This window comes from Geotrypetes seraphini, chromosome 18 (genome assembly GCF_902459505.1).
Source record: "Geotrypetes seraphini chromosome 18, aGeoSer1.1, whole genome shotgun sequence".
Classification (NCBI taxonomy): Eukaryota; Metazoa; Chordata; class Amphibia; order Gymnophiona; family Dermophiidae; genus Geotrypetes; species Geotrypetes seraphini.
In genome coordinates, this window is record NC_047101.1 from 38,645,966 (window position 1) to 38,672,830 (window position 26,865).

Here is a 26,865-nt window from a genome sequence, read left to right on the forward strand (position 1 = left end):
AGCGGGGTTTAAAAAAAAGGTTTGGATAATTTCCTAAAATAAAAGTCCATAAGCCATTATTAAGATGGACTTGGGGAAATCTACTGCTTATTCATAGGATAAGCAGCATCAAATCTGTTTTACCCCTTAGGATCTTGCCAGGTACTTTTGACTGGGTTGACCACTGTAGGAAACAGGATACTGGGCTTGGTGAACCTTTGGTTTGTCCTAGAATGACAACTTTTATACTTTTTTTTTGTTAAGTGCACAGAAAAGTGCTACTTCCATGGTAAGTGCTCTGCATGCAATTTTGTAAAGAGGCCCATTATCCCTGGATTCTGTAAAGATCATCCAAATTTGAGCATGGATCCCATATCAGTGCCCAAAATAATTAGTTAATGGGCCCCAATGTTTTAATTTTAGAGTTTTAATTGGCACTACCGTATTTTCACGCAGATAACGCGCACCCGTGTAAAACGCGCACACAGGTATAGCGCGCAGAAACCACGATTTTATGTACAAAAACTTTTGTATACCGCGCTCACGGGTATACCGCGCATGCTGCCCGACTGTCCTTTCGCCCGCCCCGACTCTCCTCTGGCCACCCCGACTCTCCTTTCGCCCTCCCCGACTCTCCGTGCGCTGTCCCGACTCTCCGTTCACCCTCCCTGACTTTCCGTGCACTGCCCCGACTCTCCGTTCACCCTCCCTGACTTTCCGTGCACTGCCCCGCCTCTCCGTGCGCTGTCCCGACTCTCCGACTGCCCTCGACGCAAACCCCCCTCCCTCCAACGACCGCCCCCCCCAAGAACCTCCGACCGCCCCCCCAGCCGACCCGCGACCCCCCCTGGCCGACCCCCACCCGCCTTCCCCGTACCTATGTGCCTCAGGCCGCGCCCCCAGGTGGGACCTAAGGCTCCAGGGCCTATTCTGATTGGCCCACGCGCCTTAGGCCCCACCAGTAGGCAGAGCTTTGGGACGGATGGGCCAATCCGGCCTCATTCCGTCGTTGGCTGCCTGCCGGACGGGCGGGTTTGGCTCCCGTCTGTCCGGCCAACTACCAAAGGTACGGGGAAGGGGGGTGGGGGTGTCGTGGGGGTCGGCCAGGGGGGTCACGGGTTGGCTGGGGGGGCGGTCGGAGGTTCTTGGGGGGGGCGGTCGTTGGAGGGAGGGGGGTTTGCGTCGAGGGCAGGAGGGCCTGGGATCCCTCCTGCCCGTAATGTAGTGCGGAGTGGGGGTAGGGGGTCGCCGTGGCCAGGAGGGTTTGGGCTCCCTCCTGGCCCGATATTGTCGGGGAGTTGGGGAGTCGGCCGGGCAAGAGGGCTTGGGCTCCCTCTTGCTCTGATCGTGGATGCGGGTGCGGGTGGGAGCGCGTGCGAGCGGTCGTTCGGGGTGGGGGTGCGAGCGGTCCTGCTGAGGGGGCTGAATCGGGCGTCGGGCGGGGTGGGAACTATGTAAAAAAATTTTTGTATACCGCGCGAGGGGTATGCGCGGTAGGTAAAAACGCATATAACGCGCGCGTTATATGCGTGAAAATACGGTAATTTTAATTTGGACGCCGATCTGATTTCACATTATTCTGTAACAATGGATGCCTACATTGGATCATGTGCAATTCACCAGGGGCTTGACTAGGTCAGGGGCATTCACAAAAGAAGCACACAGTGTTAGAGAATAGCAGGGGAACCATAGAAACATGATGGCAGATAAAGGCCAAATGGCCCATCTAGTCTGCCCTTCCACAGTAACCATTATCTCTTTTTCTCCCTATTGGCTAAAGCTGTTAACATTTGCATCTCCTCTTCCTATAGGCTAAGGCTCTTTACACCTGCATTGTGAGGTCATAGAGCTGCCCATCCACAGTAACTGTTATCTCTTTCTCTCTCCGAGAGATCCCACGTGCCTATCCCAGGCCCTCTTGAATTCAGACAGTCTCTGTCTCCACCACCTCTTCCATGCATCTACCACCCTTTCTATAAAAAAGTATTTAATCTAATCTAATCTAATCTAAATCTTGGGTTTATATACCGCATCATCTCCGCAGATGGAGCTCGACACGGTTTACATGGTTAGGGAAGGAACGGAACTCCAGTGGAATTATATAAGTATGAGAGAAGAGAGGTTGGTGTGAGAGTGCCAGGAGCGGGACGGGGTTACGTTCTGGAGAAGAGCCAGGTCTTCAGATGCTTACGGAATGGTAGAAGGGGGCTCAAATTGCGGAGAGGGGAAGGGAGACTGTTCCAGAGCTGAGTGATTCTGAAAGGGAGGGAAGAGCCAAGTTTACCAACAAGGGAGATGCCTTTTAAGGAGGGGTAGGATAGTTTTAATTTTTGAGTGGATCTAGTGGAGGTTGGATTTGAGGAATTCCAGGATAGAGGGATAAAAGGAGGAAGGATACCGTGGAGGATCTTGAAGGTTAGGCAGGCACATTTAAAGTAGACCCTGGAAATAACGGGAAGCCAGTGGAGTTTGGATAGGAGCGGTGTGACATGGTCAAATTTACTTTTTGAGAAGATAAGTTTGGCCGCGGTGTTCTGGATTAGTTGGAGTCTGTGGAGGCTTTTCTTTGTTAAGCTTAGGTAAATGGAATTGCAATAATCCAATCTGGAGAGGATAATGGATTGTACGAGGACGGCAAAGTGTTTTTGGTGGAAGCAGGATCTCACTTTCCTCAGCATGTGAAGGCTGCAAAAGCATTTTTTTATCAGGGAGTTGAGGTGGTCGTTGAAGGATAATGATGAATCTATGGTGATGCCCAGAACTTTGCTAGAGAATTCCAGCTGTAGAGAGGAGCCTGTTTTCCTCAAATTACTCCGGAGCCTATCACCTCTTAACTTCATCCTATGCCCTCTCATTGCAGAGTTTCCTTTCAAATGAAAGACTCTACTCATGCGCATTTACATTACGTAGGTATTTAAACGTCTCTATCATATCTCCCCTCTCCCACCTTTCCTCCAAAGTATACAGATTTAGATCTTTAAGTCTGTCCTCATACGCCTTATCACCATTTTAGTAGCCTTCTTCTGGACCAACTCCATCCTTTTTCATATCTTTTTGAAGGTGTGGCCTCCAGCATTGTACACAATATTCTAAATGAGGTCTCACCAGAGTCTTATACAGGGGCATCAATACCTCCTTTTTCCTACTGGCCATACCTCTTCCCTATGCAACCTAGCATCCTTCTAGCTTTTGCCGTCACCTTTTCAACCTGTGTTCCAGGATTTATACCAGGTTTCAGCTAAATAGGTCCTCACTCCCAAAGATGAGCACTGAATTTGGAGCCCGGCACTATTATATAAAGTGTTCATCCCTAAGCTTTTGAGTGCCAAATTTTATTGGCACTGTTTATGGAATCTGTCCCATAGTGTGTAACAGCAAGGGGGCATACGTGTAGGCAGAACCATGGCAAGGACAATGGTGTGACCAATGGTGTAGTTTCAGGGAGAGTATCACCCTAGGTGCCTTATTGGCAGGGGCAGGGGCACTGGCACCTCTCCTCCTCTCTGCCCACTCATCTCTTCAAATCTTCACCTACAGCGAGCAGCATCTCTTACCTGCTGCTTGTGATGGCCTCAGCACTCCTGCTGCTGTCATTTCCAGGTCAGGGGACCAGGAAGTGATGTCAGAGAGAGAACTGTGGCCAGAGAAACATTGCTATATGTCATGTTTGTCTGTCAAAGTTAGATTCTAAGCTCTTCTGAGAAGGTACTGTCTAGCACTGCGTATGCCTTTCAGCGATTTATAAGTGATAAGTATTAGTAGTGTGAGCAATAGGTAGGAGATACTGCTCACTGCTGGTGAAGATTTGAAGGGGGGGAGGCACATAGCACAGTGATGCCAGGTGCCTCCTTTTTTCACTATGCACCTGGGGGAGGGGGGCTGCCACTTATGAATACATCTGATAGAATACTACAAATCAGTGGCGTACCTAGCATATGTGACACCTGGGGCCCATCATTTTTTTGGCACCCCCATCTGTACGAAAAACATGATTTTTAGTAACAAGCCACATGTCACACATGAGTACCTAGGAAAAGGCAGCATCTTACATACTGCAGTGAGCAGTACAACATCAATACACCCATTGTAAAACTAAACAAGCCAGACTAGTACAGATCAATCCTACACCGTCAATCCTAACAGAAAACCATGTCTTTCGAACACACAGAACACAGAAAACACCTTCGCCTAGTATGGAATATGTCATCACAAACTAACCCCTCCCCCTTTTACAAAACTGTAGTGTGGATTTTAGCCATAGTGGTAACAGCTCTGACACTTATAGAATTCTGAGCATCAGAGCTGCTACCACCACGGCTGGTGCTAAAAAATGTTCCACAGTTTTGTAAAAGGGGGAATAAAATAAAAATACATAGACAAAGCAAGAAGCTGGACTCTGCATACAGTGCAACACCACAGAAACAGTGACACATGTCTCCTAAAGCAATAAATAAATAGAAAATTTTTGTTCTACCTTTTGTCTTCTCTGGTTTCTGCTTTCCTCATCTTGTTACTCTCTTCCTTCCATCCACTGTCTGTCTTCTCTCTGCATCTTCCATTTGCTCTGTTACTGTGCCTCTCCCTTTCTCCCTCCTTCCAAATTGGTCTGGCACCTATCTTCTTCCCTCCGCTTCTCCCATAGTCTGGCATCTCTGTCTTCTTCCCTGCCAGAGTCTTCTCCCAACTCTCTCTTCCCCATTTCCCTTCAGTGTCTTCAACCCACTCTCTCTTCCCCATTTTCCTGCAGCATCTTCTCCCTACTCTGTTCCTCATTTCCCTTCAACATCTGGACACAGGGGAGAGACATCGATCCAGAACGAAGGGCACGGCGCTGAACTTCTGAAAAGGGAACTACAAAGGGATGAGACTCATGGTGGGGAAGAAGATTAAGAAAAGGATAAGCACTGTAAAGACGCTAGAACAAGCATGGTCCCTTTTTAAGGACACAGTCACCGAGGCACAAAATCTATATATACTGCGTATCGACAAGGGATCCAAGAGGAAAAAGAACAAGGAACCGGCGTGACTCACTGTAGCAGTGAAGGAAGCGATCAGAGAAAAGAACACTTCATTTAAGGGATGGAAAAGGTCGAAAACAGATGAAAACTGGAAAAAGCACAAGCAGCATCAAAGCAGGTGCCATAAGGCAGTAAGAGGGGCCAATAGATACTACGAGAAAAAAATAGCCAAGGAGGCAAAAAACTTCAAGCCGTTCTTTCGATATATTAAGGGGAAACAACCCGTGAAGGAAGCAGAGGGCCCGTTGGATGACCATGGAATAAAGGGAGTGCTAAAGGAGGACAAAGTCAACGCCGACAAACTGAACACATTTTTTGCGTCTGTATTTAAAGAAGAGGATATACACAACATACCGGAAGCCGACAGGCTATACGCGGGAAATGAAGATGGGAAACTGACAGGGTTGACGATCAGTCTAGAAGAAGTATACAGGCAGATTGATAGACTTAAAAATGATAAATCCCCGGGACCGGATGACATCCATCTGAGCATAATCAAGGAACTGAAAGGGGCTATAGCTGAACTGTTTAAACTAATAGCCAATCTGTCGATCAAATTGGGAAGGATTCCGGAAGACTGGAAGGTAGCGAATGTTACGCCGATCTTCAAGAAAAGTTTGAGGGGTGATCCAGGAAACTACAGACTCGTGAGTCTGACCTCAGTACCGGAAAAGATGGTAGAGGCGCTGATAAAGGATCGCATCATTGAGCACCTTGACAAACACAGTGTGATGAGGACCAGCCATCACGGCTTCGGCAAAGGAAGATCATGCTTGAAGAACTTGCTGCACTTCTTCGAGGGAGTAAACAGGCAGATAGACAAAGGTGACCCGGTCGACATTGTATATCTGGATTTTCAAAAGGCGTTCAACAAGGTTCCGCATGAACGACTACTTCAAAAAATTGCGAACCATGGAATCGAGAGTAAAATACATGGATTAAAAACTGGCTGGCGGATAGGAAACAGAGAGTGGGAGTAAATGGACAATACTCGGACTGGAAAAGCGTCACCAGTGGAGTGCCACAGGGTTCAGTGCTTGGGCCCGTGCTCTTCAACATATTTATAAATTATCTGGAAATTGGCACGACAAATGAGGTGATTAAATTTGCAGACGATACAAAGTTATTCAGAGTAGCGAAGATCTGCAAAGTGACATAAAGACACTTGAGAAATGGGCCGCAACATGGCAAATGAGGTTCAATGTGGATAAGTGTAAGGTGATACATGAAGGTAACAAAAATCTTATACACGAATACAGGATGTCCGGGGTGGTACTTGGAGAGACCCCCCCCAGGAAAGAGACTTGGCGGCGGCGAAAAGGGGAGACATGATAGAGACATTCAAATATGTCACGGGCCATATCGAAATGGAGGAAGATATCTTCTTTCTCAAGGGTCCCACGGCAACAAGAGGGCATCCATTGAAACTCAGGGGTGGGAAATTTCATGGAGATACCAGAAAATATTTCTTCACCGAAAGGGTGGTTGATTGCTGGAACAATCTTCCGCTACAGGTAATTGAGGCCAGCAGCGTGCCAGATTTTAAGACAAAATGTGATTGGCACGTGGGTTCTCTTCATAGAGGAAGGTAGGGGTGGGTCATTAGTGTGGGCAGACTAGATGGGCCGTGCCCTTTTCTGCCATCAGTTTCTATGTTTCTAATGCTATGAATGATTAAGAAAGGGATCACGAACAGATTGGAGAAGGTTATCATGCCGCTGTACCGGGCCATGGTACGCCCTCACCTGGAATACTGTGTCCAGCACTGGTCACCGTACATGAAGAAGGACACGGTACTAAAATGGTTAAGGGGCTGGAGGAGTTGCCGTACAGCGAGAGATTAGAGAAACTGGGCCTCTTCTCCCTTGAAAAGAGGAGACTGAGAGGGGACATGATAGAATCATTCAAGATACTGAAGGGAATAGACTTAGTAGATAGAGACAGGATGTTCACCCTCTCCAAGATAGGGAGAACAAGAGGGCACTCTGTAAAGTTAAAAGGGGATAGATTCTGTACAAACGTAAGGAAGCTCTTCTTCACCCAGAGAGTGGTGGAAAACTGGAACACTCTTCCGGAGGCTGTTATAGGGGAAAACACCCTCCAGGGATTCAAGACAAAGTTAGGCAAGTTCCTGCTGAACCAGAACATACGCAGGTAGAGCTGGTCTCAGTTAGGGCGCTGGTCTTTGACCTAGGGGCTGCCGCGGGAGCGGACTACTGGGCTCAATGGACCACTGGTCTGACCCAGCAGCAGCAATTCTTATGTTCTTAAGTTATGATTTGACAACCTTTATTAAATATATTGACACCTACTGTATAAAGTCGTGTTTTAATAAGTAGATCCTAAATTTATTTATTTTATATGCAGACTTGAGAAGAGAAATGGGTAGGGGGTTGGAGTTGGGGAAAGGATAACAGTTGAATAATCTTCCTTTTATGATAATTGTATTTGAAACAAAGTTTATACCATTAATTTATGAATTGTTTCATTTTGAATTTATACTTATATGTTATACATGATTGTAGTTATTCATTTAATAATTTAAATATAAAAAGCAATCTTAATTTTACTCTTCTTCCCAATCAGGTTCTATCTAATCCAGAGTTTCTGGCAGAAGGAACAGCTATGAGGGATCTCAAGCACCCAAACAGAATTCTCATTGGAGGAGATGCAACACCTGAAGGCCAGATGGCAATTGAAGCACTCAGCAATATCTATGAGCACTGGGTCCCCAAGAGCAAGATAATTACCACTAACACCTGGTCATCGGAGCTCTCAAAACTGGTGTGGGCTTCAGTACCGAAATAATTTCACAGTGAAATGAATGGTGTCCCTCAGTTTGCTTCATTGTATCGCAGCCTCTCCCACGGGACCAGATTAGCTGTGGGTGGGGCACAGGCCTTACTCCCCTCCTCTGCCTGCAGATCAACAACTCCCCTTCTTTCTGAACCCCAATGTACCTCTGCAGCAACGATTCATATTTGCTGCCTGCGTGAGACCTGCCAGTGAAGAAACAGGTGTATTAAGGGTCCAGAAAGAGAGAGGCATCAGGGAGGAAGAGATGTTAGATGGGGGATGGGGTGAGTAGAAGGAAAGTTTTGTTTTTTTTTAAAGTGTATTTTATATATATATATAGAGAGAGAGAGGGGGGAAGGAGGAAGGGACCACCCAAGTTACCTCTGGGCCCAAGTTACCTCTGGGCCTACCCAAAATAGCAGGTATGGCTATGCCACTGGTTTCCCATATTGTGGTGTTATTTAAAAAAAATTAACTGCTTATTAAATAATATCCACTATGTCCGATTTCAATTAGTTCTCCTGTTCTGCAAACAGAGGTTGAGTGTCATTTGGTTTTACAAAAGGCAAATGCCCAATATACTGCCAATTGAATCTTTCATTACATTAGGGCAGCGGTTTTCAACCCACTTCTCGGGACACACCCAGTCAAGTTTTCAGAACATCCACAATGAATAGGCATGAGATATTTGTACTGCCTCCATTGTATGCAATCCTAAATTTATCTCATGCCTATTTATTGTGGATATCTTGAAAACCAGGCTGGGTTGAGAAGCCATGAATTAGGGGTACCTCGGTATCACTGTCTCAAGACAAGGGGGTTGGACCTGCTGTTTAAGGATGATGCCCAAATCTCCTGAGCTTCAGCATCCAAAACCCACATTTGCACAAACTTCCTACCAATACCAAGTTCTCTTACTCACAATTCTGTGTCTAATTCTGTCCGTCCTGCTTTACAGGCATCCAATGCCTTCCTGGCACAACGAATCAGCAGTATTAACTCAATCAGTGCCCTTTGTGAGATGACAGGAGCTGATGTGGAGGAAGTGGCTACTGCTATTGGCACCGACCAGCGCATTGGCAGTCATTTCCTCAAAGCCAGTGTCGGTGAGTTTAGTGTCAAGGAAAAGGTGATATAAACTACTACTACTTCTCATTTCTATAACGGTATTAAATTCAGTGCGATGCAAACATATAAAACATACATACAAGACAGTCCCTGTTCTACTGAGCTTACAATCTAATCAAGACACACAGAAAAGACAAATAGGAAACAGGACATGTATCATAAAAAAAAATGGGGTTAAAATCAAGTTATAATAAAGGAGAGACAGGATTAAAATTTTTTATTAAAAGGGAGCCTCATAAAAAAATTTTAAGACAGAATTTGGCTATGGTCAGAGAAGGAGCATGATAATGCACCAGCTCAGAGGGCTAGGTCAAGATTACAGATTAGGAGTTGGCAGGGAAGGAAGAGGAAACGGAGAGAGAGGCTTGCCTGAATAATGGAATTCACAAGCGGAGATGCAGGGAAAAATACAAGAGGCTGAAGAATCTGTCCCTCTCCACATTCTCAATTCCCTTCAAGATCTTACATGATAGAGACATATAAGATCATGAAGGGCATTGAGAATGTGGAGAGGGACAGATTCTTCAGCCTACGGGGAACTACAATAACAAGGGGGCACTCGGAGAAACTAAAAGGGGACAGGTTTAGAACCAATGTCAGGAAGTACTTCACTCAGAGGGTGGTGGATACCTGGAATGCACTTCCAGAGGGTGTAATAGGACAGAGTACTTGACAGGGTTTCAAAGAGAAATTGGATATATTATTGAAAGAAGAAATTATTGAAGGATATAGATAGGGAAGATATAGGATGAAGAAGGGTACAGTTAGAATGATATAGATAAGGTAGAAAAAAAATGATTGAAGGGATAGAGGGGTACATACAGAAGACTACTACGCAGGTCCTAGACCTGAAGGGCCGCTGCACGAGCGGACTGCTGGGCACAATGGACCTCTGGTCTGACCCAGCAGAGGCACTTCTTATGTTCTTATGAAATGTAACGAGGAACTGCTGCATGAATGTGTTTGTAGGTGAGTAGGCAAAGTTTGAATTGCAAGGACAAGAGAATGGGGAATCTGAGAATGGTGATCTGAGAAGGTTGTATGGCCGTAATGGTACTAGATAGGGTTACCATATTTTTCTCCGGGAAACCACGGACACATGACCCTGCCTCATTCTACCTCCAACCGTGCCCAGCTCCACCTCCAGCCATGTCCTGTCCCAGCCCCACCCCCACAAAGCCTCCTCTCTTCTTCCGGACGAGCTCCAGCCACATCTGGAGGGCTTGGAGCATGGGCGGATGCTTGTGACACCATCCGCACATGCTTAGAGGCCCTCCAGATGCGGCCGGAGCTCATTGGGGCTTTCCAAAACCTGGACAAATGCCGGGTTTTGGAAAGTTCATACAGGAGCCTGGACAGTCAACATAAGAACATAAGTCCTCTATAAAGAGGACTTGTCTGGGTTTTCCTGGACATCTGCTAACCCTAGTACTGGAGAGAGAGAAGTCATGCTGCTGAATTTTGATTAGGCTGTGGAAACCCTAGGAGGAGTAGGTTACAGTAGGATATGCAGGGGATCATTTGAGAGTCTGTGTCTGTATATGGCCGTTTGGTGGAGGTTGGGCTTCAATGGCTGGGAGGGTGTAGATGGGTTGGAGTAAGTCTTAACAGAGATTTCGGCAGTAGGAACCCAAGCACAGTATCGGGTAAAGCTTTGGATTCTTGCCCAGAAATAGCTAAGAAAAAAAAATTTAAAAATTTTAATTGAATCAGGTTGAGCAGACTGGATGGACCATTCGGGTCTTTATCTGCCATCATCTACTATGTTTAGAAAGCAGTCGGGGGCCAGTGATGGAGCCCAGGGCAGATGCTATGGAAAGGGCTCCAAAGCTTACTTGCAGGCTGTCTCTCTTTCAACTTCAGGCTGATTTAGGGCCCAGGGTAACAGAGGTCCCAGGGCTTAGACTTGCAGATAGGCGGTATATCAAATTAAAAATAAACTTAAAACTTCTTTGCCCTTCCCTAATGCCATCCCTGAAACCAGTGACCAGATTTTGGTGATACAGAGAAGAAAATGACATATTTTTAGCAATATTTAGTATTGTACATAGGAGAGACAGAAGTTTTCAGGCTGAGAAATTGGAAGGGTGATAGTGTTATCCACAGAGATTTTTTAAAAATTTGGAGTAAAATACGAAGCTGTAGCTTGACTATGGTAAGTTTATGGTGGTGATGGGACAACCAGGAAGTGGACAAGCAAGCTGAGGTTCAGGACTGGATTCTTGGTGGATTTTCTAATGCAAAGAGGTAGATTTGGAAGTCATTATCCTAAAGAAGGTACTGAGGGCTGGATGCACTAAACACGGTCGCTAGTGGCTGATTTTTGGCCGATTGTGGAACAGCGATCCACCGTAATCCCCAACAGACAAATACCTCTACGGTCTACATCAATCGGCTCGCCTTTTCTACCTTTTATATTTTGTTAACACGCATTATGATTGGCCATGGAGCTACCTTGTTATTTCTGTTATTACCTTAGCAGATCTGGCTTCTTGTATGGTTTTCTGTGTTTGTTTTATCCCAAATTGCAAAGTCTATAATGGATCGCTGTCTGAAACAGAAAACCCCAGTTTACCTGATTTTTATGCACTTAAGGCTAGATTTACTAATGTGTGCTAGCATGTTAATATGGATTAAAGTGAGATAACAGAGCTTTAATGTACATTAATGCATTCTAGTAAATACAGTGGTACCTCGTTTACGAGTGCACCAGTTTTCAAGTGTTTTGCAAGACGAGCAAAACATTCGCAAACTTGGTGCCTCGTAAACCGAGCTTGCCTTGCAGTACGAGTGCCCCCCCCCCCCCGCGATCTGGCATCCCCCCCAGCGATCCGGCATCCCCCCTGCTCGCGTTGCCCCCCTCCACCGCGATCCTACTCCCCCCTCCCCCCCCCGAGCAGTCAATGACACCCTTTACCCGACTTGGCACCAGTGCCGGTGCCCGAAGATCTTCCCTCTTCTGGCATGGCCTGGGCTGGGCGGTGCGTCGGAGATCCTCCTTCTTCTGGTCTGGGCTGGGCTGGACTGGCTTTGAGCATTTGCGCATGCTCAAAGCCTTCTGGTCTCGCTCTCAATCTCGGAGAGAGCGAGACCAGAAGGCTTTGAGCATGCGCAAATGGATCGCGGGGAGTGGTTTGGAACAGCGTCGGATTCCTTAAAGAGGGGGGGAGAATGGAGCAGCGCTGGTAGCCTCGTGGGGGAGGGGGGAGGAGGTGGAACCAATCAAAGCAGTTTCCCTTACTTCCTATGGGGAAACTTGCTTTGATATACGAGCAATTTTGTTTACGAGCATGCTTCTGGAACGAATTATGCTCTTAAACCAAGGTTCCACTGTAAAGCTCTTAATTTGATGGCCAACTTTTCTTGTGCTTTCCAGGCTTCGGTGGCAGCTGTTTTCAGAAGGATGTCCTTAACATGATTTATCTCTGTGAGGCTTTCAACCTGCCTGAGGTGGCCCAGTACTGGCAACAGGTCAATCAATTTTGTGTGTTTAAAATATTTAATGGACTGAGACAGGTTGATGTGGAAGGGAGTAGGAGCGTTGTGTAAACTCCATTATTATAGGAAATAATCTGGTTGAATAACTAAATCAATCCACTCCTTCTCATCCTTTCTATTTTGGGTTTCAACTCAGAAGAAATCCTAACACCTTCCTGTAAGGATTTCAAGCCAAAGCAGTCCAAATTTCCTTGGCTCATAGCTTGCTTTTAGAGTTGATTTTATGAACCTCACATGGGAGTTTGTTGTAGAGGCTGACTGAATTTCTTTTTTTTTTTTTTTATTTCTTTATTCATTATAAATTTTCAAACAAGTGTACAATAATTCAGTTCATAATATACATTTCCACTTGAAATTATTACAAATTTCATATCACAAGAATTATCTCCCACCACCCCATACACATATCTTTATAAATATCCAACACTTTTAAACCCCCCCACCCCCCACCCTCCACATATACATAATAAATGGGATTAAATACAAATTATTTATTATACTACTCTATTTACTATAATAATCTATTAATGGCCCCCAAACATTTTAAAATTTATTAAAATATCCTTTTTTAATTGCCAATGTTTTTTGGCTGACTGAATTTCAATTTTGGCACCAAAACCGACCCAAACTCTGAAACTCCCCTCCCCCATTAGGTGTTTGTGATATGTGTGCTGCGGTGCCCCTTCGCAGACCATCAGTCGTGAACAGAGAGCCTTAAAATAAAACTTAGATTTTTGCATCTCATGCTTAACATAATGATAGCACTGAAACTATTCCAAAAATGGAGGAAAAATAACAGTTAAGAAAAACATAGATTCCTTATTGAAACATAGAGGGGTCCATAAAAACAGCAGATCTCCTTGAAAAAAAATAGCAGAGGCAGTACTGGGCACCACATCACTTCCTCCCTGATCCAAGGAAGCATCCACTGATATCTCCTCAAAAAACTTCTTCCCCTTCTTCACAGCCTTAGTTGCTATGCAGAAGACAAATTGATACATTTGCTGGCAGCAGTGAATCTGGCGGAGTGAGAACCCAGGGCAGAGCAGCCCCTCCTCTGGCCAGAGCACTCCCCTGCGCACGACCATCAGCTCTGCCAGTTTCCCACCCCATAGAGTTTACCAGATTTATGTCCAGAGCAATGTTCCCTCTAAGGATTGATGAGGTGTGTGCAAAAAAAAAATATGCATGAACGACAAGTTACATGCTTCACAAATTTATGAGCAGGCGCGGAGGACGAGTGCCCGTGAGATTGTGGGAGGGTTAAATACTCAAAACTTAGAAAAATAACAATTTACTTAAAGTTTTTGCTTCGCCAGCTTTCTGGTATCTTTACATACAGTGGCGTACCTAGCATAAGTAACACCCGGGGCCCATCATTTTTTGGCACCCCCCCCCCCCCATCTGTACGAAAAACATGATTTTTAGTAACAAGCCACACGTCACACATGAGTACCTAGGAAAAGGCAGCATCTTACATATTGCAGTGAGCAGTACATCAATACACCCATTGTAAAACTAAACAAGTCAGACCAGCACAGATCAATCCTACACCGTCAATCCTAACAGAAAACCATGTCTTTTCAAACACAGAACACAGAAAACACCTTCGCCTAGTATGGAATATGTCATCACAAACTAACCCCTCCCCCTTTTACAAAACTGTAGTGTGGATTTTAGCCACGGTGGTAACAGCTCTGACGCTCATAAAATTCTGAGCATCAGAGCTGCTACCATCACGGCTGGCGCTAAAAAACGCTCCACAGTTTTGTAAAAGGGGGGATAAGATAGAAATACACAGACAAAGGTTAAATTGAACCAGCAAGAAGCTGGACTCTGCATAAAATGCAGCACCACAGAAACAGTGACATATGTCTCCTAAAGCAATAAATAAATAGAAACTTTTTGGGCTTGCGAGCTACTTTAAAATGACCAAGTCAAAATGATCTACCAACAATAAAATTAAAAAACAGAAAGCACACTACACGCTGAGAAAATGTTAATTATCATTCCTATTCTGGGTTTTTTTCAAAGAGGTCAAGGCAGATGACTCTATGCATTGTCACCTCAGTAACAACCATACAAAAATAGACAAATATACCCCCCTCCCTTTTTATTAAACCACAATAGCGGTTTTAAGCGCAGGGAACTGCGCTAAATGCCCAGTGCTGCTCTTGACGCTCATAGGCTCCCTGTGCTAAAAAACACTATTGTGGTTTAGTAAAAGGGAGCCATAGCGCAAAATATAGACAGCATATATAAATTCAGACAAATTTTGATCACTAAATTTAAAATAAAATCATTTTTCCTACCTTGTCTGGTGATTTCATGAGTCTCTGGTTGCACTTTCATCTTCTGACTGTGCATCCAATCTTTCTTCCCTTCTTTCAGCCTGTATGCTTCCTCTCCTCCAGACCTCATTCCCTCCCCTAACTTTTTCTTCCTCTCTCCCTGCCCTTTCTTTCTTTTTTCTCTCTTGATGCCCCCTTTCTTTTTTTCTGTTTCCCTTCTGTCTCCCTGCCTGCCCCCTTTCTTTCTTTCTTTCTTTCTTTCTCCCTCCCTACCCTCCACAAAGCCACTGCTGCCACCATCGGGGGAAACAGGCCCCAAAGCCACCGCCGCGACTGCCCCAAGCTCTCTCTGCTTCCCCCCGTTGGAGTACCCCCCCATCCCCCTTGGTACGCCACATTTCAGGCAGCGGTGCGGAGCGGCGGATGAAAAAAACAAGGCTCCGAGGAGGACGCGCAGGCATGGCGTCGCCCGAGGAGAACGACAAGCGCCGGACTCGCGCCGCTTCCATCCCCTTTCACAGTGCCGCACCAGCGCTTGGCCTGAGCCACTGCCGCTTCCTCTCACCTCCGCCCGCGCTCGATTCCAGTCGCGCCCACTGCGTATTTTAGTGAGCGACACGAGAAAAATTATGAGCGACGCCAATGAAAATAGTGAGCGATCGCTCATGCGCTCAGCTTAGAGGGAACATTGGTCCAGAGAAACCCAGACACATGGCCCTGCCCCATGCCACCTCTAGCCCCACTCCTGCAAAGCCTCGTCTGTTTTCAGACCTCTGGGCCGCATATGGAGGGTCTTCAAGCATGCACGGATGCTGCTTGTCATCTGCACATGCTCGGAGGTCCTCCAGATGCGGCCAGGAGGTCAGGGCTTTCTAAAACCCAGATAAACTACTGGGGTTTTGGAAAGCCCATCGAGGCACCCAGACAGTCCTCTAAAAAGAGGACATGTCTGGGTTTTCTTGGACGTCTGGTAACCCTACCGCCCTGGAACAGAAAGTTGATTTCTGAGGGGGTAGGGCTTGCAGACCACAGACTCACACAACCAGTTCAGCACCCCTGAGCTCCTTGCACCCAGGGCAAACCACCCCTCCCACCCTACCATGCTCTCGGTACACCACTGTTTGCTGGCAGCTTACTGTGTCTATAAATATGATGTTATCAAGTACTGACAGAAAAATCACACAGATCAAAATGCCAGGTTCACTAACTACCCTCTATCAAACCCTATTTATATATGGCTTATATATGTTCAGTATAATCCCTGGATAAACGTCCACATGGTCAGTGAAAAATGTGGCTGCAGAGGCAGTTATGACTAGCAGAATGCCCGTTTAGGGCCTAGTTTCATAAACAGCACCTAACTCCTAGGTGCAGTTGTCAGTCAACTGCTAGGCGCTGTTTACAGAATTATGCCTAGCAGCACTTAAGTGGGCTTAGGTGTTGCTAGGAGTCCTAGTGGTAGGCAGTGGCGTACCAAGGGTGGGGCAGGAGGGGCAGACTGGCCCGGGTGCAAGCATGAGGGGGGGTGTTCCCGGCCTTTGAGTTATGATCCAGGAACTTCCCCTTCTCACAACCCTTCTATCCTGTCCGGTCCGATGTCCCTTTACCTTCTGTCAAGCTGAAATCACTGCCGGCCTCGGCAATGATTCAGCTACGTTGCCTGTGGCTCCCCCTCCTGCTTTCCGCATCTGACGATGACACAACTTCCTGTTTCCGCCAAGGTGGACCACGGCATACGGAAAGCAGGAAGGGGAGCCGAATCACTGCTGAGGCCAGCATTGTTTTCAGCTTGATGGAAGATAAAGGGACATCGGATTGGACAGGAAAGAAGTGAGAACATGCTGGGCCTGAACTAACTGTTTATAGGGTTTGTTTGTTTTTTTGGGGGGGTTAAGTACAAAGCAGGGCTGGGTTGGGGGTATTAATTACAAAGTTCTAGATTGGGCATGGGGGGGATGGGGCATTAGAGAAATGCTGGACCGAGAGGATGGAGAGGGAAAAAAGAAAGATGAGAGACCTCTGGGGAAGGGGAGGACAGAAATGCCAGACCATGGTAGGCAATAGGAGGAGGAATGAGAAGGAGAGAAGAGGAGATAACAAACCACGAAAAGGAAGGAGAGAGATGGACAACAAAGGCAGGATAAATGATTTTATTTTCAGCTTAATGATTGAAATATGTTGGGTTTTTTTTTTTTTTTTTTTCATCAAGCAACAATAAACTTTTATTGATTATGGCAGGAGTCGCCATACAACATTTCACCAGTAATTGTTTTTTATTTTTATATAATTCTTTATTCATTTTAAAACTTTCATCAAGTGTACAAAAATTGCAACACAATAACATAGATTTAACCACTTGTACATCTTATCATTATAACTTATAGTTGTAAATATAACCCTCCCTCTCCCATCCTGAAATCCTTTTAGTAATTTTTATTTTTCATGTAATAGAAACCCTCCCCCCACCCCACCCTTATCTTACATATTAAATATAGAAATATTAGGAAAATGGCATCAATCATGACAAAAGGACGTTAATGGTTCCCAAATTTTAATGAAGTTTTTATAATTTCCATTTTGCACCGCTATTGATCTTTCCATTCTGTATATGTGGCAAACTGAATTCCACCAAAATTTAAAATTGAGCCTACTATGGTCTTTCCAGTTATTAGTAATATGTTGAATGGCTACTCCGGTCAAAATCAATAAAAGTTTGTTATTACACATTGATATCTGACTCTTTTTTCTCATAGACATACCAAAAAGTACAGTATCATAAGTTAATGCTACGTGATTTTCCAATAAACAATTTACTTGATCCCAGATTGAGTTCCAAAAGGCTAAGATATGGGGACAATAGAACAAAAGATGATCTAAAGTCCCTATATCCAGATTACAATGCCAGCATCTATTAGACAAAGAACTATTTAACTTTTGCAATCTAACTGGGGTCCAAAAAGCTCTATGTTGTACTACATGCATACAGAGTCTGGCATTAGGGTTTTGTTTGTATATATTAGGACTTTTAATTTGTTTTCCTGTATTTGCATAGGGTTGATCTATGTTCTGCATGTGTGATCAAGGCCAGATGTTCTGGTAGGAATGAAAGACGAGAAACGTTATTGATGTCATGGCCCAAATGTCGGCTCTCCTTCACCCCTTTTGGACTCAAAACGGCCCTTACTTTATAGAAGTGGGGAGGAGAGAGGGGGCAGGGGCAGACTTTTTTATCACCGGCTGCGGCGATATTAGCTCTGACGCTCATAGGAATTCTATGAGCTTCAAAGCGTTATGTTGTAGCCAATGCTAAAAAGTGCGCTACGATTTTGTAAAAAGGGGGAGGAGTAGTTTGTGATTACATATTCCATACTTGGCGAAAATGTTTCCTGTGTTCTGTGTGTACGAAAGACATGTTATCATTGACTGTGCAGGATCGATCTGTACTAGTCTGGCCTGTTTAAGAACATAAGAATTTGCCTCCGCTGGGTCAGACCAGAGGTCCATCGTGCCCAGCAGTCCGCACCCGCGGCGGCCCATCAGGACCATGACCTGTCATGTTATCTTGATTTAGCCCTATAGCCCCCTTGTTTTTATCTATACTCTTTCCATATTCTTATCTACCCTTATCTGTATCCCTCAATCCCCCTATCCTTCAGGAATCCATCCAATCCCTCTTTGAATCCCTGTAGCATACTCTGCCAGACCACTGCCTCTGAGAGCGCGTTCCATGTGTCCACAACCCTCTGTGTGAAGAAGAACCTCCTGGCATTTGTTCTAAACTTCTCCCCTTCCAGTTTCTCCGAGATTTAGATTTACAATGGGTGTATTGATGTTCACTGCAGTATGTAAGATGTTGCCTTTTTCTTGGTACACTCTTCTTGTGTGATATGTGGATTGTTACTAAAAATCATGTTTTTCCTATAGATGACGGGGGTGTTAAAAAATGATGGGGCCCAGGTGTCATGTATGCTAGGTACACCACTGGTGGTAGGCACCAGTATATTAGGCCAGGATTTTCCTGACCTAATTTACTGATGTCTAACACAAATGCCTAATGACTCCTAAGTCATACGATGCCTATTCTCTGCCCCTACCATGACTACTTTTCAGTTAGGCTTCGGTAGATGCCTCGACTTACGCATTGCTAGGTACCGCGAAGAATTTGGTGTGCAACTTTAATCATGTTTTATATATTTTTTTAAAATTAGTTTTAATGGCCTGGTCAATTACCACGTCAGATAAATTAAGAAAAATTAACTTGCATGCAGATTTCGGCTAGGCATCGCCGATAAGGGTACCTAGCATTGCCTAATTCATAGAATCAGGCCCTTAATGTCATGGAGAGCACTTGCACTTCTGAGTTTGTGACACTACCACTGAGCAGATCTGTTTTCTTCTAGCACAGTATAGCCCTCAGTAGGAGATATCAAACAACTTCATAGTCTGTGTACATTGGTAAAATGCAAAAGAACATAAGAATAACTTTACTAGGTCAGACCAATGGTCCATCAAGCCCAGTAGCCCGTTCTCCCGGTGGCCAATCCAGGTCATTAGTACCTGGCCAAAACCCAAGGTGTAGCAATATTCCATGCTACCAATCAAGGGCAAGCAGAGGCTTCCCCATGTCTTAATAACAGACTATGGACTTTTCCTCCAAGAACTTGTCCAAACCTTTCTTAAAACCAGCTACGCTATCTGCTTTTACCACAACCTCTGATAACGCGTTCCAGAGCTTAACTATTCTCTGAGCGAAAAAAATATTTCCTCTTATTGGTTTTAAAAGTATTTCCCTGTAACTTCATCGAGTGTCTTTGAAATTTTTGACGGAATGAAAAATCAATCCACTTGTACCCGTTCGACTCCACTCAGGATTTTGTAGACTTCAATCAAGTTTATTAAGTTTATTAAAAATTTGATTAATCGCTTAATCTACATTCTAAGCGATGTACATGTTATTAAAAATTACAATAAAAAAGGGGAATAATATACTAAATGAGACTGAACACATTATTGACAAAAAAAAATACAAAACGAAACAAAACATGATACATAAGGAAAAGGAGGGGTAAAAGTTACAATATATGTTAAAGAAGGAAAAAACAGGTAAGGAAAATACATGAGGAAGGGAAAAAACTGAATATTTCAGTAAAAGATTAGAGGTAAAAGAATTGTTAATAATTTGTGTAGAAAGGGTTAAATAGAAAAGGCATCTTTAAAGAGAAAATTCTTCAGGTTACCTTTGAATTTTTCTATGTTTGTTTCTTCCCTTAGATAGATAGGGAGAGAATTCCAGATTTGGGGAGCTGAAACAGAAAAGATAACTTGTCGTCGAGTATTAATGAATTTAAGAGAGGGGACCGATAGCAGATGTTGTTCTGTGGATCTTAATGTTCGATTAGTAGTATATGGAATCAAATATTTGTGAATGAATGCTGGGGTTTTGAAAAGAAGAGTTTTGTATGTAAGCAGGCATATTTTATAAGATACTCGGTGGGTGACTGGTAACCAATCATATCTCCCCCCTCAGCCGTCTCTTTTCCAAGCTGAAGAGCCTTAACCTTTTTAGTCTTTCCTCATACGAGAGGAGTTCCATCCCCTTTATCATCTTGGTTGCTCTTCTTTGAACCTTTTCTAGTGCCGCTATATCTTTCCTGAGATAAGGAGACCAGAATTTATTTATTTATTTATTTATTTTAAACATTTCTATACCATTTTATATCAAAACGGTTACATACATAAAATGTTAAAACAAATCAGGACAAGTAGAAACAGACAGAATTGAACGCAATACTCCAGGTGAGTTCTGTATTGTTTGTGCAAAATTCATTGTAGGAGGGGTTTGAAACCCAGTAATGACAAGATGGATAATGCAATCTGGATCTTTTCTCAGGTGGTTGAGATCAATGAATACCAGCGCAGGAGATTTACCTCTCACATCGTCAGATGTCTCTTTAACACGATCACCGATAAGAAGATTGCAATCTTGGGCTTTGCCTTCAAGAAGGACACCGGCGACACCAGGTAACTCAGTCAAGCACCCCAATACTGTGCCCCCAGAAAAGTGGATTCAAAATGAATGGATTCGAAAAAATCAAAGAATGGATTCGAATGGATTAAAAAAAAACCAAAGACTTGTCCTCACTGAGCTCCAAACATTTATGAGACAACTCATAAAAGGGTTGGAAATAGATTGAATAAATCTTCTCATAAACAGTACAGAAATCCACAGTAAATGTTTTAATGTGAAGTGTGATTTGGACTCCTAAATAGCAGAAGTGACCTTTCACCTATCTAAATAGAAAGTTCTGTCATAAATGATATCACAAGTCCGACCCTCACCAGCCAGTTAAAACCTGCAAAAACACTTCTATTAAGTTGGTTAGGGCTGACCAATGTAACTCTTGACTGGCATAATCTTACTTATTGCATTTCTTCTGTTTCTACTGTAAACCGCTTAGAACTTCACGGTACAGCGGTATATAAGAAATAAAATTATTATTATTATTATTATAATCAAGAATCCAGCAACTGTGCTGAGCCCAGTCAGAACTCAGTGCATAGAACACTGCCTTTGTTACACACAAAGCACAGCCAAGAAAAACAAGGCTCGCCCCTTTAAGTCCCACCATTTTGAAATTGCTGGTTAAACAGGTAGAAAGGCAGTCAAAGCTAAATAGTGACCTGTTTTGCCATTCTGACTATTATATTTTATGGTAAGCCCACCAGTACAGGGTCTTCCTCCCATTTGGGGAAGCAGGCCAGGGCCTATATTGTTGCTGTGTGCCAGTCCGTGCCATAGTGGTCATCTTCTACAAGTTTAAGGGTTATCCCCAACATTTCAAAATTTTAGCAAAATTTACTTCAAATTCTACCAAAGACTCCATTGTCAGTCATTTAGTTCTTTCAATGTAATCTGCAAAGAAAAATCTGGATGATTGCTCTACTTGCAGATGACAAGTCTGCTCTAAATCAATCTTATTCACACTCTCTACCACCTTCAAATCTGCAATGTCTAGATTCATTTGAATTTTTTGTGCTAGGGGTTCTACCGAGATGGCAAAAAGCAGGGGGGACAAGGAGCATCCCTGTCGATCCTTTCAGGTTTAACAGTAAGAGATACCTGCCTCTCTTATTGAGGATAGGAGCTTACAGAAGCAAGCTATTATCTACCCTCATAAGCAAAGGAGTTATTTCTCTAGAGAAAGTCTTATAGAAGGGGGCCAAAAAGCCATCTACACCTGGAGCTTTCCACGATTTTTAAATTCTTAGTAGCTATCTTAACCTCTGGGAATGAAATGTGTGACTAGCTTCCAAAGAACACTGAGTAGCTGTCATGTCTGCCATTCTCCTAGATACATATAGTTTTTGATAAAAACATAAAAATTGGGCCTGTATACCACTATCAGCACAGTAAATCTTATCACACCTTCCTTCAGTGACATAGTAAGGGAGGGCCATCTGCCCTGGGGGGTGGGCCTCCTAAAGGTGCAGCACCCCTCTTCCTCTCAGCCCCCCACCATACCTCTCCTTGCCACATGCCCCTTGCCTTTCCCTGTACATTTTTTTTTTTTTTTCTATCAAGAAAGTTTTTTTATTGAAAAAAATTGAACAAAATCAACAAACATCCCAGTCGGGACCAGCAAAAAGTATACAAAAAGTACAATCAAAATACAAGGTCTACCACCCACAGCACTCCCACCAAAAATTCCCTTCCCAATAAATGACAAAATACCCCCAGCAAAAACCTCCCCCCCTCAACAATACAAGAACCAAACCTCCCCAAATCGCACCCCCCTCCCTCCAACCCCCACCCATCCACTTGTTCCTCCCCTGCAAAAAAAAACATCCAACACCCCCCTCCCTCCCCGTTCAAAAATCCACCAATACTCAACCCCTAAGCTTGCCAAAAATCAAATCCCAATCTCTGTGATGCACATCAAAATATCCATGTTGTTTAGCAGTTACACATTCCATATGCAATAAAGACCCCACCCTGTCCTTCCAGTCCCCTTCGGTAGGCACCACTGTTTTTTTCCAATAAGAGGCTAACAAACATTTGGCTGCAGAAAAACCCAAACGAAGGAGTTTTCTACGCCACCAGACATCCCTCAAGTTAGTAAGACCCAATAAACAAGTCTGTGGAGTAAGCAAAACCAACTCTCCCAACCAGGCAGTCAAAAATCCAGTAATCATAACCCTATAGGGTCTGACCCTAGCACAATCCCACCAGACATGGAAAAAGGTCCCTCCCCCTTCCCCACATCTCCAACAAATATCGGATACAGTAGGAAACATAACATGTAAATGAGCCAGAGTATAGTACCAGCAAGATACAATTTTATATGCATTCTCCTGAACCAACACGCACACTGACACTTTACGTATTTCAGAACATATTATGTCCCATTGACTCTCCGACAGTCTAAACCCTAAATCTACCTCCTACGTATCCCGATAAGAAAAAATAAATTTAATCCAGCCCCGAAGAAAAAAATACAGGACAGAAATCGGGCGAGGTACCCTCCCCAATAATAACCATAAATTTTCCACTTGTTCCCGACCCCCCCCTCCCCCGGAGAATCACCCAACCACCCCTGGGCCTAGATATAATGTCCCAAAGAAAATCCCAAATGGCCCTATCAAAGGCCTTCTCCGCGTCAATAGACAGTTCTGCTATTCCCCCTGTAATCGCTGGGCCTCCCACATCACATGCAAAGTATATTGCACATTATCGCGCACTTGACGCCAATGTATAAATCCCGCCTGGTCTACCTGAATAAGCTGGGGCAAAACACGAACCAACCGCAGAGCCAACACCTTAGCTATAATCTTAACATCTATATTGAAAAGGGAGATAACCCCACAATTCATCGCCTCCTTTCCCAGCTTAGGTAAGACAGTAATAGTGGCATCACCCAAAGAGCCCGATAACGGGCTACCAGTACGAACCCCATTCGCCACTCTAGCCAATAAGGCACTCAGTGTGTCCTGGAACTTTTTATAAAACAGACCAGAAAACCCATCGAGTCCAGGCGCCTTTCCAGGCTTTAAGCCTCTGATCACTCCTCGCACCTCGGACTCAGAAAATGGCTCCTCCAATCTATCATATTCCAGCTGGGACACCCTGGGTAAGGCCAAAGCCATCCAAAAAATCACCCAGATGGTCCCCAATGGTCTAGGCACCCCTTTATATAAATCAGCATCATAATTAAAAAAACAGGTCTGTATATCTGAATCTGTGTGCGAGATCCTCCCACCACTCCCTTTAATTTCCTGGATCTTATGGACTGATTGCACAGGAATCTCGCCAACTGAGCCCCAGATTTGTTTTCATATTCAAAAAGACTCTGTTTCAATCTGGCTCTCATAAAAGCGACATCCTCCAACTGAAATTGCTGTAATTCTCGACATACATCCCTCAATTTACAGTCCACTGCTGGATCCAATGTGTCCTTATGAGATAACTCCAAGCGCAACAACTCTTCCCTCAATTCCCTAATTCCATACAACACGACTCGTTCTCTTCATTCCACAACTCAAGGGTTGCTTATGGTTCCTTCTTTAAAAGTTATTGGAACCAGACATCATGATATATTCTCAGTAATGGCCCCTCTTACCTGGAATTCTCTACCTTTATATATAAGAGAAACAAAAGATCTCAAAATATTCAAAACCCATTTAAAAACTTTTCTTTTTAAAGCTTCTTTTAATCTTTAAACAAAAAGTTTTCCTAATAATTTTACCCCAAACCTCATGTTTTTCCTTTACTTGGCTTTTCCTTTCTTCTCATCTGAAGAACAACAATTTTGTAACTTTTTCCCTCCTTTTTCCTTTCCACATGTGCCTGAGTATGTTTGTTTTGTCAGTGTGTTTTTCCCCTTTTTTAAAAACTATACAATTTATATTTTATTGTTAATCGCTTAGTATGTAATAAGCGATTCATCAAACTTGATTAAACTTGAAACTTGAAATATAAGGTCCGTTCCCCTCTACATCTCTTTTTCCTCGCCCCCCGTTTAATCAATACTCCCTGCACAACTTCCTTCAGGGCATCCCAAAGAATCCCATCTCCTACCAAATACCGTTCAATGATAAATTGAACCTTCTCCAGCACCTTGGGATCCCCCAACAACGATTCATTTAATCTCCAAAAAGTACGCCCTTTCTGCTTTCCAACCCCCTTCCAGGACACCCAAACTGGAGTATGATCAGATATCTGAATACCCTCAATTTCTGCCTCCCCCATGTCCCCCCACAAATTCTGATGAGCCCATATACTATCCAACCTGGTATAACTTCTATTAGCATGGGAATAAAAAGTATAATTCCTCTGTGTAGGATGTGTAGTTCTCCAACAGTCAAAAAGATTCAACTTAAACATTAAATCCTAAAAAGCTTTCCGATGAGACTTAGCATATCCCGACCCCCCAGAATGATCCAAAAGAGCATTAAGGGACACATTAAAATCAACCCCTACAAAGATGACTCCCCGCACAAATTCCAGCAAAGGCACCTCCAAAGAATGATAATAAGCAGCCTGTTGAGAATTGGGACCATAAATGTTGACAATAGTAAAGGACTTCCCCTGATAAGAGCCCTGTATAGCCAAGCACCTACCTGCCTTATCCCGATATTCCCCATCAATACCCAGCCCCACACCTTTACGGATCAAAATCGCCAGCCCCCCTTTTTTCCTCTCCCCCCCCCCTTCCTGATGTGTAAATGCTCGCTCAAAATCAGGGTGATTCAACAAATGAGCATCCCTACCCCTCAAATGTGTCTCTTGCAACAAAGCCACATCCCACTTCAAACGCAACACTTCTTTCAACACAATACTACGCTTCCCCGGGTTATTAACCCCATTCACATTCCAAGAACCCAGCTGAAAGGCAACTACAGAGTTATCATTAGTGGAGCCCCCACTCCCAAATCCCCATTTACCCCCCTGTACCCTTCCCCCAGTCAATATTGGTCTAGTTCTTCCATGACCAGTCATACCGGAAGAAATGAAGCACACACCCAACTGCTCCCCAGACTCATCCATACTCTCATACACCGAATACATACCATACAAACTCACTCCCTTACCCACCCCGCAAATCACACATAACCAAAATCCAAACACTGCCAAGAAGACTGAGAGAGAAAAAGGAAAAAAGTCCACCATCCTGGCCTCGGATATCGGCCAAGCAACTTGAAAGTACTACAATCCAAGTCCAAGTCCTCTCTCAGGTAACATTGGAAGTGGAGGGCCCCTGTTCCGGCCCCGGAATATTACGGCATCCCAATTCCTGGAGCACCTTCCATGCCTCCTTCACCGTATGCACCTTCCGCGAAGTCCCGTTGATAGTGAGCCAAATACCAAATGGAAACAACCATCGATATCTATGTCCCTCAGCCCTCAGCAGGTGGGTCACATCACGAAAGGCCTGTCGCTTCTGAAGTGTGGCCCAAGCCAAGTCCTGGAAAATGCCCACTTTGATCCCCTTCCAGCGCCAATCCGGGGACCCCCATGCCTTAGCCATAATGCGCTCCTTGGTACCATAATCTCCAAAACAAGCAATTATGTCTCGCACATTCGCTCCTCTCAGGGTTCCCACACTGCGATGAGCTCTCTGTAAATGCATCCAACTTTTCTCTGCCACATCAGTGAGTCCCAATAACGAACCGCAAAGGTCCCGCACCACAGCTACACTGTCCCGATATTCCTCCATTTCCGAGATCCCTTTAAAACGAATGTTGCACCTCCGGGATCAATTTTCCAAATCTTCCACATGCATTTGTAATTCCTTGAGAGAGTCATGGGAGTTCACAGACAATTTTTGTTCCGCCACCTCCGCGGCCATCTTTGCCACCTGATCCTCGGAGGCTGCCAAGCACCTCTACCTTAATCTCCACCAGTGCCGATTTGACATCTTGGCGAACCCCCAACATCTCCTGCCGAAGCTCCTGGAACCACGGGGGTGCTGCCGATATAGAAGCCACTGCGCTATCACCCACCACCGAAGCCTGGCCTTCCTCTTCCATCCCCTACAAAACGGGCATCATCGGTTTAGTTTTATCAGCCGAACTAGGCCCAGGCGCCGCATCAACTTTCTCCCCCGTCTCCGCAGGGAAACAAAATTTCTCCAGCTTTTTTCGCGTGGCCATCTTCC

General features: G+C 44.4%; 1 protein-coding gene across 1 annotated transcript in view; it reads left to right on the forward strand.

Moving 5' to 3' along the window:
• The window catches only part of LOC117351531 (UDP-glucose 6-dehydrogenase-like), a 70,393-nt gene that overhangs the window by 6,736 nt on the left and 36,792 nt on the right, over window positions 1–26,865 (forward strand). The window contains exons 4-7 of the mRNA XM_033926913.1: window positions 7,584–7,781; window positions 8,752–8,899; window positions 12,298–12,392; window positions 20,601–20,731. Of these exons, the coding sequence (XP_033782804.1) occupies window positions 7,584–7,781; window positions 8,752–8,899; window positions 12,298–12,392; window positions 20,601–20,731 (572 nt within the window). The remainder of the gene's footprint in view (window positions 1–7,583; window positions 7,782–8,751; window positions 8,900–12,297; window positions 12,393–20,600; window positions 20,732–26,865) is intronic.